Source organism: Salvia splendens, unplaced genomic scaffold, assembly GCF_004379255.2.
Source record: "Salvia splendens isolate huo1 unplaced genomic scaffold, SspV2 ctg481, whole genome shotgun sequence".
NCBI classification, from domain to species: domain Eukaryota; kingdom Viridiplantae; phylum Streptophyta; class Magnoliopsida; order Lamiales; family Lamiaceae; genus Salvia; species Salvia splendens.
This window is the reverse complement of record NW_024599136.1, coordinates 61,450-73,442: the sequence shown is the minus strand read 5'-3', so window position 1 is coordinate 73,442 and position 11,993 is coordinate 61,450. Positions and strand designations below refer to the sequence as shown.

Below are 11,993 nucleotides of genomic sequence, written 5' to 3'. Positions count from 1 at the left end.
ATCAAGTTTCTACATGTAAACATACTGATTCCTTTCTCTAACTCTTCCCAAAGTAATCAAGTCTTCCACTTATCCAATTTCATGCATACTGCCCTATTTATTACTGACTGAAATTTTGATTTTTTTTAAAAATTTTGACATGAATGATTTTTATTTTCTGGAACTAACCCTCCCCCTCCCACTGCATATGAACTCGTCCTCGAGGGACTGGATGCAGTGGAAAAGGGTTAGGTACAGGCAACGACACAAAAGAAAAAGGAAAACTTCTCACACTTAGACCAGACACTGGGCTAAGTGTGAGACAGTTCCAACAATCAAACATGCCAATAAACACAGAAGAACAATAACTAAAACACAAGGGCAGATATAAACCAACAAAAACATGCATAACTTCTCACACTTAGACCCAACATAGGTCTAAGTGTGAGGTGGAGCAGGATGTCAGTTATACAAATAAAAAACAAATAAAAAGTAAGATTGTTTAAACTTGAAATGACTGAGATTGGGGGGTATACTCAATGCCTTTTGGGAGGTTGACCGGGGGATGCTGATGGTGGTCGGGAGGATGATGGGCGTCGAGGCAGAGGGGAGCTTGTAGAGGGAGGTGGTGGTTGGCTGGCAGGGCTTTGATTGTGGGTGGTTCCCAGCAACCTGGCCAGCAGGACCAGTTGAGAATTTGAATTCTCCACCAGCTGCATCAATGTCTGCGTCATCAGCACTTGCATCCTCCTCTTGTTCCTTCCTCGGAGTGGGCGCCCGATGTGTATCCTCTTTTTCTCCTTCGGCAAGGGTTGCTGAGGTCTCCTCCGGCCTAGTTCTCCTTCTGGGTTAGCTTCTCTGTTGCTCCCGCCGACCGGCTGCATAAAATTGAAAACCCCTTCCTTGCGTCTTCTCCAGTACCTGAGTTCTAACAAAGAAATCAAGGTTAAACATTTCAGGACTGGGGCCAATGATGGGACGTTCGGCACACTCCATAATCTTGTTTCTCCTCAAATAGGCTCTGAGAAGGTGGCAGACGTTAAGATGGCGGGCAACGCGGGTAGCAATTTGACTTATGGAGTAGGCCAACCGGAATCCCAGATGGACCTTCCTTTGCTCTCTCATACTCCACATAAAGTAGAGTTCGGACAAGATAATGATTGACAGTGTATTGGCCTGTCCGAGGAGATTACATGCCAGGTAGATCTGGGCTAGGAGGAGGGCAGGATCAGCAATGTGATGACCTCTGGATTCAGAGGCTGTAAAGGTAGGGGCACGCCCATTGCATATAGCCTTCCAGACGGCTTGCTGATCGAATTTGGGTTTCTTCTGAGGGAAACCGATATCACGCCCAACCCAAACCCCATTAGCCAATTGGCTTTCTGTGTAGAGGCCCATCCAGATGGAGAATTTATTGAGGCTCATCAGTTGGTCCTAGCCAAAGACCCTAAAGGAGACACTTCTGTCGTTCAGGTCTGAGCTTCCGGTGAATCGGAAGGATGTGAAAAACTCCTTGGCCAGGTCCTCTGGCACGGGGGTCTCATCGACCTCTAGCAACCATTCAAATCCGATGCCGGCAATGTAGGCGGCAAACCTCTCTTTCATCTCAATCTTCTCCAAGGATGGCTGCTGTAGAATCTTCCCCGCCTTCAACCTCTTTTGAGAAGTCACCCTTTGGTGAACCTCCTCCTGCCATTTGGGATCATCAAATTTCAACGTCTGTTGGAGAATAGTTGGGGTTAAGGGCACATGCTGAGGGGAGTAGATGGTGGAAGGAGATATAGTAGGCCTTCCTTGTTGCCTCCTGGATGTTCGGGTACAGCGCAACTCCTGTTCCTCTGCATCGCTGCCCTCATCTCTCTCTCTCGTCAGTGGGGAGACGGGTTCGGAAGCATCTGTAATAATGACCCCCTCGTTGGTGGGACGACTTCTCTTTAGAGGGGAAAAACACTTCCCTTCCCCTTCCTCTTTCTCTCTCTCCTCTGACGGCTGTCCTCCTTAGCCTCTTTCTCCTTAACGGCCTCTTGGCTTTCTGGCTCCTCTGGCTCCTCTTCATCAACCAGCCGTCGTACTGTGAGGAGTCTCTGCATCACCGTTTCCTCATCTCCTCGGGTTTTCAGGGTTTCAGCTTCCTCTAGGAGCAGATCGGTTGCGCGTCTGACGGCTTGGTGGTTCCTCCTCCTTCTCAGCTTCCCTATAGTCGAACAACGGGTGGAGGTCCTCCTCTTCTTCATCGTTGATTTCGCCGCCCCCAGTCAAATGCGGCTCGTGGATCGAAATGGAGCCGCCACCGCTTGTTGGCGACGGGATAGCAAATGGCTGCCCATAATCCTCCCTCCAGCCTTCCTCGTCGGAGGCTTCCCCGCCGTATTTCACCGGCTGGATAGGGGTAAATGTTGGGGAAGGAGGCGAAGGTTTGGCTATAGGAGATGGCGGAGGTTGGATGGGAGATGGTGAAGGTGATGTAGGAGAGCTAGGTGGGATTTTTGTTTCAGAAGACGAAGCATGCTCTTTAAACCGGGAAATCCCAAGTTTAGCTTTGAGTGCGGCGTAAGCGGCCGCGTTGTCCATCTCGGAGGGTATACTCCGGAGGATTTTATCGAGGCGCCGTAGGGTCTCTTCGTCCACTGCGGGCGGTGGAGCGGCGGCGCTGGTTTGTAGTGAAAGTTGAGAGGATGGGCTAGAGTTTTCAACTTGGGCCTGGAACGAGGTTTCCCGGTCGCCACTCTCGGCGCTGGCATCTGAGGATGAGGATGAAGTTGGAATTTGCTCAATCAACATTCTTACTGGTACTGGTGATGGAGATGATGATTTTTTTGGGCAAAGGTTCGGAACTTGGAGCAGTATGGGAGAATAAATGGAATGCACTGTGGTCGCTTTGGGTGAAAGTGAAATACGGTTCTAAAATCTGCCTATTATACTGATATTACGACCGTTGGGATCTCTGACGTTGAGATCCCTCGCAGTTCAAATTTCTGCGACTCTTCACGTAGAGGTGCGCCCTTTTCAGAGTGCCAGCTGGCTTAGCTTCTCTGATACACTTCCTCCTTCTCTCCAGGACGTCCTTTCATTGCGACAGTTGGCGCTGCCTGACACCTCACCAGTGACTGCGCACGTCCTTTCATCACCTGCCCTGCCCTGATCAATGAAATATTGTACCACCAATTAAATTCGAATTGCACTGATCAAGTGGACAATTAATTCCAGATGAAAACTCAAATAGTTCCACTTGATCAGTTTCCTTCCTTTTTTCCGACTTTTAATTACCTAAGAATAAAAAACTAACACATGAAAAACTATTTACACTAACTACAAAGGACTTGATCGAGTTCCCCTGGGATGTCACTTGATCAATTTAATAGATTAAGAATTTGTTGCTTGATCAAGCAGACTACCCATGAGTACCCGATCATTCCTTTTACCTGCTCACTGGATAAGATTAGGCATGCTCAGTGGAATTTCTTCCACTGTGTCTACTTTGGTCTTGTCTCTGTAGGGCTCAACCCGTTGACTTTTTACCACGAATGTGAACGAATTGGGGGGGGTCTCCTGGGAGTATGTTTGCCTCCTGTGTGTGCATTGTCATGATGGTACGAGGGTCCACCCATTTTGAATTCCGCCTCCTGGGTATCAGTTTGAGTTGGCACTGGAAGAGTAGCTCTTTCTGCCCCACTTTGAGCTCTTCCTTTCTCAAAGCGGGGTCGAGTCTGCGTTGTCGATCAAGGTGGGATGTCACTCCTTCTTCTAACATGGCGGGATGCATGCACAGATCTGGGTTAATCTCTCTCAAGTCTGTTGTTTTCCACTTGACCACCTCTTGACCTAGCCTCAGTTCTTTCATCAATTTTCCTCCTTGTCCTTGCAGATTTGGTTTGACTGGTTCTTGGTACGTCTGGTTGGACAGGCTCTTGAGGGTAACTGACGATGCAGGTAAAGACAATAGTTGTCTTGTAGGTGCGGAACTTTCCTTCAACATTCTTCTCAATGGGGCGGCTTGGTCAGGTGGTTTTTCGACCCTTGCTGGCTGAGTGATCTCTTTTAACTCAGCTGGTCGTGGCGGCTTACAGAAATCCATAATTTCCCTTTCAATGGATTGATCATCCATTTCCCAAGTCATCGTTGCGTCGAACCATTCAGCTGCTTCCTTCTTAAGTTGTTCATCTACAATGGAATTAGTGGACGGTCTTTTGAAGAGTTCTTTTCCTAGATACCTTTGCTCCCAAGGTCTGATAGTATCTACCAATTGTATGCTCTCACTGTCCCGTGGCTTTCTCACAGCTTTATCAATGTCGAATGTAAGATGTTCTCCATTAAAATCCAGATTCATCGTCCCATGGCGAACGTCTATGACTGTACTGGTGGTAGATAGGAATGGCCTTCCCAAAAAGACTCTAATAGACTCCTCCGCTCCTGGTTCTGTCATCTTTATGATGAAGAAGTCAGCGGGGTACCTGAATTTGTTTACTTTGACGATTTCATCTTCCAGAACTCCCTCTGGGTGAATGTAAGACCCCGTCTGCTAGCTGTATCACCATACCGGTTTTGACAAGCTTAGCTTCTCCTAGCTTTTCATATATAGAATACGGTATTATATTGATGGAAGCCCCAAGGTCGCACATTGCATGCTCCATTCGAACGTCTCTGATGGAAATTGGGAGTGTGAACACCCCTGGGTCAGTCTTCTTCGGTGGAAGATCACCTGGTTGGATCACCACGGCTACATTTTCTTCTTCGATCGTCCTTCCTTTATCAGTGACTTGATCAAGGGCACTAGACTCTCCTTCTTTTGTGACTTGATCAAAGGCGCTGGACTCAGGGCCTTCTTCATGATTGAGTCCGTCTTTGGGTGCTGGAGAACTCGCAGATGGCCTTTGATAAACTCTTCCTGATTTTAGAGATACTGCATTGACATTCTCTCGCCCAGTAGGTGGTTGTACTGTAGCCAGAATTTTTCCTTCATTCCCCCTCAGCTCGCCCAGTGACATGGCGACCTGAGATAACTGCTTTGTAAGCGTATCTAGTGCAGCCCTCTGTTCTCTCTGGGCTTCTTGTATTTCTCACATTGCATCATGGGGTTGATATGGGATCATCATATCTCATGGACCTTCATTTTGCTGTTTGCTATATCTCTGATTAAAACGACCTCCTCCGTGGCCTTGTTGATGGTAGCCGGAAGGTCCATACTGCTCTGGTTGGTTCTGAGGGAAATGATTTTGTTGGCTCCCTTGGAAGTACTGTGGGTTCCCTTGGGGTTGTTGGTTTCCTCTCGGGTGCGGCGCGACATAATTTACCACTTGATTATTTGGTTGTCTTCCCTTATTGCTTAACTGAGGGCCTTGGTGTTGGTACCCCCAGTTTCCTTCCTGTTGTCGACTTGACCAGTTAGGTTGTCCTCCACTTGACCAGTTGCCCTGCTGCCCCGCGGACCAGCTCCCCTGACTGCCTTGTATCCTGTTACCTCCATCCTGTGGCCTTTCCTGAACGCGTGCGGGCTAATTGGGCTGCCCTTCGGTGAATTGTAAATACTGTTGCGCTGGTTGCTGTGGTTGGTTTTGATTTAGATCACTCCATCTGAAGTTAGGATGGTCTCTCCACGGCACATCTCTCTGTTTGCCCTGGATCCAGTTGCCATTCGCATTCCAGTGGCCGACGACATTCACTCGCAATAGTAATAGTGATGCTCTTCCGGTGGTGGTGGTGGTGCATACTGCTGCTCTTTGGGTGCAGGTGGCGGAGGTGCTCTGGATTTCTCTACTGCCTCAAGCAGCTTCTTCTCCATCTGCTCAAATCGAGCCTCTAGCTTTTCGTCATTGAGCGCCTCGGCTGCGTGCATCGCACCCCTTCTGTACTGGCCACGGGATGTCTCGTACGACCGCTTAGCCTCGATCAGCCTCTCCAGGATGTTTTTGGCTTGGCTGAATGGGGTCTTTGAGAAATCCCTGTGGGCTGTTAGGTTGAGATCATTCTTGCTATCGACTGTGAGTCCACCGTAGAAGATCAAGTAGATCTCCCGCTCCCCCAGCTTGTGGTTAGGGCATGCTTGAAGCAGCCCTTGGAATCTATCCCAGTACTGGCCGAGGAGTTCGTCGTACTCCTGTCTGGCTTCTGTAATATCCCGCTTGAGGGCACTCATTTTTTACGCTGGAAAGAAGCGATCGAGGAATATCATTCGGAACTCGGCCCATGTTTTGATGGACCCTTCTTGCAGTCTCGACAACCATACTCCAGCTTCACCCTTCAAAACGAAAGGGATGGCTTTCAGCCTATAATCTTCAGATGTAGATCCAGCCTGTACGGGCTGGATATCACAGTATCGGCAAAATTCCTCCAGGAAGGTGTACGTGCATTCTTTTGAAAGGCCGTAAAAATAGGACAAAACGGCTAGTACTCCTGACTTGATCACGATGGTCCGCATCCCAGGAGTAACAGCAATGGCATGTGTGGGCTCCTTTTCATCATGAGCGTACAGAGAGCCAATTCCTGAGTCGTTGTCGACGATGGCCATCTCTTCTTTTGCTTGTTCAAGTGGTGGTGGTCTAGGTTTCGCGTTCTGCTCTCCTTCTTCTTCGCTGGTCAGTTGATCAGCGGCTACTGCTGCTGCTAGTGCGGCTCTGTAACGATTGGTAACTACGCCGGCTTCCTGGACTCTCCAATGAGTGTTAGTGCCTCTGTATATAAGATGGTGATTCCAGTGGTTGCCGCGGTGGTACCTTCTCATCAACAGAAGAAAAAACAAATGAGAAAAGAAAGAAACAAAATTATATACACCTATGCGCTACACACAAACATAAAATAACACCATGCTTCCCCGGCAACAGCGCCATTTTGGCGGGCTGCAAAAATCCGGTTTTTTCTTTTTTTCTTTTTGATTCCAGTTATATGGAAGAGATAACTGAATCGGATGGATCAGTTTGCAAATGTCGTTACCACTTGATCAAGTTGATCTCGCTTTCGCACGCCTCCAATGTAATTTATAAACTCCCAATTTTGCACTACTTTAACAGTAAAACGGCAAGTTCGGGGTCGATCCCACAGAGAAGCTAGTGTATCAAGTGTGTGAGTAGTGAACAGGGGGTTGGCTGCTGCCACACTTTACTTTTGGGAGTTTTTAACTACTGATTTAACTTAGGCAGAAAAGTAACTAACTACTTGCTCAAGGGAACTTTAACTACTGGGTCAAGTAAATCTCAGACTGGAATGAAAATTAACTACTTAGAATAGTAAACACGATGATGAAAACGAAAGCAACTTTGATTAAAACTAAAACTCAAAACAGTACAACGTGAAATTTAAACTAAGCTAACACTTCAGAACTATGAAAGCAAGTAAACCGAGGAGATCCTCGGCGGGAAACTTAAGAATACGCCGACAGATATCAAGTATTCTGCAGCGCTCCTTCAATCGCCCTTTCTAACTAAGCATTACTTTATCTAAGCTATCTAGGGAACTGAACTAGAGAGCTAAACTAAACTAAACTAAAGACGGAAAGTAAAGGATCCCCCCCTTAATGTGGTGGCACATCCTCTATTTATAGGCTCGGCACGACCTCCAGCTGGATAACGATCTTGGCAGGAAATATTCGCTCATGCTAAGAGTGAGCGACTTATTGATTGCTACGTGCTCTCCTTCTAGAATGACGACGCTTTTCAGTAACAGATCCGTGACTCAGCTCCGTCCTTGCGTCTCATATATCAGCACGTGTCCCCTTCTAGAACGTTGTCCTTGATAACAGAATGATGCGCACCACTAGCTCATAGCCTCATGTGTCCTTCTTCTGGAAATAGTGGTCCCCTCCTTGACTGCTTCATTACTCCCCTTGATCAACTCCCCCGATATTTGGCCTTTTTCGCCTATTGTACTCGCTTGATCAGTTTGGCCTTGTTGCCTTGGTCAAGCGGCATTCCTGCATATTTAACACTTGCTTTGCGCGATAAACTGATCAAGTAGCGTACATTTTACCCCTAAATCGATGCATGAAATGAGTCTTATCATAACATATTAACATCTTTCATCCATCTACAATAAAGAACATAAATTACATTAAGAAATTAAATTACATATTAACATCTTTCCTCCATCCACATGTAATTAAGAAATTAAATTACATTTTTCATCTTTCATCCATCCACAATAAGAAATTAAATTAAATTAAATAAATTACATCTTTCATCCATCCACAGTAAGAAATTGACATATTAACATCTTTCATTCATTCACATGTAATTCAAAAATTAAATTACATTTAATTATAATAAAAACATAATTTATTAATTTTAAAAAAATAAATTGGATAATTCGGGTATACCCAATCATCCAAAATTCTCACTACCCGATCCCGATCCGATACTCGAAAAATCGGGTTTCGGGTATCCAATTACCCGACCTTTTCAGGTTTGGATATCGGGTATCCAATACCCAATATCCATTTTGACAGGCCTATCCGGTAGAGTCACCCCGTCCCGTTCAGCCCCATCAAATTAACATTATTGGAGTAAAATAAAAAATGGTGTGTTGCAAGCACGAAATGCGGCAAAGAAGAATAACCTTGCACATATATATACAAGTATACTTTGAAAGAAAGAGAAGGAAGGGAGAACTCACTCGAGTGATTATGTGAATCAGAAAACAAAGAAGAATGAGCGGAGAATTTTGTTATGTTTGAAACATACTCCCCTCTATACCCATAAAGATATTGGCGGATGAGATGACACGGAAATTAAGAAAAAAAATTAGTAAAGTAAGAGAGGAGGAGAATGATATAGTAAAGTAATAGAGAAGAGAAGAATGGTTGTTAAAGTAGAGTTAGTGGATAGTGAGACCTACATTATTAAATTGATATAACTTTACAAAAATGAAATGCACATATTTTTGTGGGACGGACGAAAATGGAAAGTGCACATATTTTTATGTGACCAAGGGAGTATTTTTTTTGCTGAAGTTATGGAGGAAATTCTGCTTCTTTTGAAATATGTTTCGGTATTTGCTGAAGCTATGGAGGAACGGTTTTTGAGAGGGAAGATTTTTTTATTTTTTTTTTGTAATTATCAAAGATATCCACCCGCAGGTCTAAAGGGAAGATTTTAGTGTTAATCGTTTCTTTCAAAATAATTAGATAATTTAAGGGTAATGATGTAATAAAAGTATATTATATTTTTTTGATTTTGAAGGCAGATAAATAAATTCACCATCTTTCTTGGTTCAATTATTCTATTAAAACATGAAAAATGACGTGGGCCTTTCCGCGGGCTGAGAAAATAACACGGGTTCGTGGTTAATTTATTTTGTATACCAAACAATAAGTAGAGCCAAGATAAATAATACTCCTAAAAACGGCTAAGATGACATATTTTTTGACCGGCACATGCTTTTAGAGTTATTGGTTATGTGTTTAGTTGGAGATAGAGAAAAAGTGGGTGTAAGTATTAAAGTAGAGAGAGAAAGAAAGATGAATATTTTAAAAGGAGTGAGAAAAATTAGTTGGATGTATTAATTGGAGAGAATAAGGTTTCCAAAAAAGGAAATGTGTTATTTTATTGGACAAACTTATAAAGGAAAATGTGTCATCTTAAGTGGGACGCAGAGAGTAATATTATCCTAGTGAAACATAGCTACTAAAAGGTGTCTTAGAGCGAGTTAAAGACACATTCAAATTTGGAGTTCATGTTGAATTTATATCATTCCGCCCCCTCTTTCTGGATCCGCAATGATATTATTAACTCTATATATACTGATTTTATGTGGAAGTTTATTATTATCGCATTTCTGGTCTATTACCATGTCCGGCCTATAAACGACAACCATTTGATACATAGTTTTTCTTTTCTTATATAACGATGTAGATTTTATATTACATTATTCTGATTAAATAGAAGCTAAACACAAACTAATATACAAAACAGAACTGATACAACGTAGTGCTAAGAGGTGATGAAACTGTAGCTCATTTATTTTCAATATTTGGGTCATAGATATCCTCAAGGTGGAGTGGTCAAACCTGAAAGAAAATAAGTCAAAGTCAAAATAAGTCGTACTAGAAATACTTTTCCTACGGAGAAATTATTAAATTTAATTAGAGTTTAAATAAATAAGAAAGAATTCAAGATAGCTTAATTAATTTAATCCATCGATCCATTAAATATGAAACGTATTGCAAGAATGAAACGTTTGTTTTTCGTTATGAGATTTTATGTATTGTTGTTTTATGAGTCAATAAAAAGATAATAATGTAAGAAAGATGGAAAATGTAGAGTTGGTGGTATTTCCATTTTAGGAAATGTTTCAGTTTTAATGGGACAACTGACAAAAGCAAAACGTTTAATTTTTTAATAGGACGTAGAGAGTATAGTGTACTTACTTCCACACTTGAAATTGCGAGGGATGGTTCTGCCGCAGCCTCGAACGAGTCCAATAGCACGGGCGGCGCCGCCAAGCGCCGCAACCAACTTGGGCGTAACAAATTGGCAAAGACATTCGGTGTTCCCCGCCCTGACTAGCTGACAGCACCCTTCCGACGGCTTCCCCCCTACCACCACGTTACGACACGTGTACTTGAGATTATTTTTCTGGTTGTTGCACTGGCTCGGGCTCAGCCCCTGCGCCGCCGCACTCGCCACCATCACCACCACCACCACCACAAAAGCTGCCCATCTCTTCATTTTTCTCCTCCTGTTTTGTATTTGGTGTGTGGATATGAATATGATGGTGTATTTGTAGGAAGGAAATGGAAAATTTTCCATTATTCCAAGTCTTTTTTTCCTCGTGTTTACAGTGTGAACATATGACGTTTCCGTGTCTTTTTCTCTCATGACATGCAAATATTCCAAACAACGAAATCGCAATGAAATTTCGCACAAGTATTATTTCACTTTTACGTACTAAAACTGGACTATGAATTTTGCTATCACATCACCAAGCCAAATCAAGACTAAATCTGTTGGAAAAATAAGTGTAGGTTAGGCAGTTCGGATCCTGTTATTCCATTTTCAGTTTTCTTCTTTAATTCAGTCTCAATTACTCCTCACTTTTCATAGTAGTGGAGTCATTTTATCATTTTGATACGTTGCATATAATTGAGTCATTTTCCTTTTTAGTAAAAATCAACATTTTTTTCTCACTTAATATACTCTCTTTTACTTTATTTTCTTATCTCTCTACCTTTTTCATTTCCTACTTTATTCTTTCTTTACTTAACTCACTTAATATAATATTTCTTAAATCGCATGCCGAAAAGAAACATTTCTACTACTATGGAACAGAGGGAATAGTAAATTTAATTTGACTATAGAATTTTGATTAACCATTATATATATAATTATTTTGTAACATCAATTGGATTTTTTATTTTGTTAAAAATAATTATGGGGGTTGATTATTTCATTTTGAAAAATCAAAACTGTTATGATGTTTTTTTGCCACATGAGAAGGGAAAATGACGTTTGTCTCCAGAGGGATGTAATCAAATGGAAATTCTAAATATTGTACAAACTCCAAATTATGATCTGGGCCGATAGAAAATGTCAACAGATGATAAAATATTAGTAACAAAAAATGTCAATAGAGTGTCAACGGTTTATGTTGTGTTGACATTAAATTAAAACTATGTTGATATTTTTTGTTACTGTTATTTAATCATATGTTATATTTCCTAATGTATCATAGTTTTGAGTTTATACAATATTTAGAGTTTTGCGTTAATATTATATCAAAGCAACAATGATTTTGTGTTTATTTTTAAATGGAACGATAATTTTTAGAAAAATAAGACTCACATGAATGGAAAATGACGTTGTTCCTCAACAATTATGATATTTCGTAGAATATAAAATGATGTGTGCTCATTATCTTTTCAAGACATGATACTCTATGTTAATTAATCCATTACAATGCATAACAAAAAAAAAATATTAAACGGAACACATATATAGAAAATAGTCACAATAATACAGTAATAGCGCATATATGCATTTTGACAAATTATTTTTTAAATGATCATGAAAGAACACTTAAAATTCTAG

At 42.2% G+C, this 11,993-nt stretch overlaps 2 protein-coding genes across 2 annotated transcripts; both read right to left on the bottom strand.

The window, feature by feature from the left end:
* Positions 1-2,103: 2,103 nt before the first annotated feature.
* On the bottom strand, positions 2,104-2,760 carry LOC121790340 (WASH complex subunit 3-like). Its single transcript, XM_042188584.1, has one exon. The coding sequence runs from the start codon at positions 2,758-2,760 to the stop codon at positions 2,104-2,106; it is 657 nt and encodes a 218-aa protein (XP_042044518.1).
* A 7,019-nt stretch (positions 2,761-9,779) lies between these two features.
* Positions 9,780-10,674, bottom strand: LOC121790342. Its single transcript, XM_042188587.1, has 2 exons — positions 10,334-10,674; positions 9,780-9,973 (listed from the first exon to the last, which is right to left on the bottom strand). The coding sequence occupies exons 1-2, from the start codon at positions 10,632-10,634 to the stop codon at positions 9,954-9,956; spliced, it is 321 nt and encodes a 106-aa protein (XP_042044521.1). The 5' UTR covers positions 10,635-10,674; the 3' UTR covers positions 9,780-9,953.
* Positions 10,675-11,993: the final 1,319 nt, after the last annotated feature.

Bases quoted from the DNA above. Each gene is read 5' to 3' on its own strand.
- LOC121790342 (XM_042188587.1), bottom strand. From the start codon at position 10,634: ATGAAGAGATGGGCAGCTTTTGTGGTGGTGGTGGTGGTGATGGTGGCG. The intron at 9,974-10,333 runs GTAAGTACACTA...ATTTTCTTTCAG, and splicing joins TCGCAATTTCAAGTGTGGAA to GTTTGACCACTCCACCTTGA.
- LOC121790340 (XM_042188584.1), bottom strand. From the start codon at position 2,760: ATGTTGATTGAGCAAATTCCAACTTCATCCTCATCCTCAGATGCCAGC.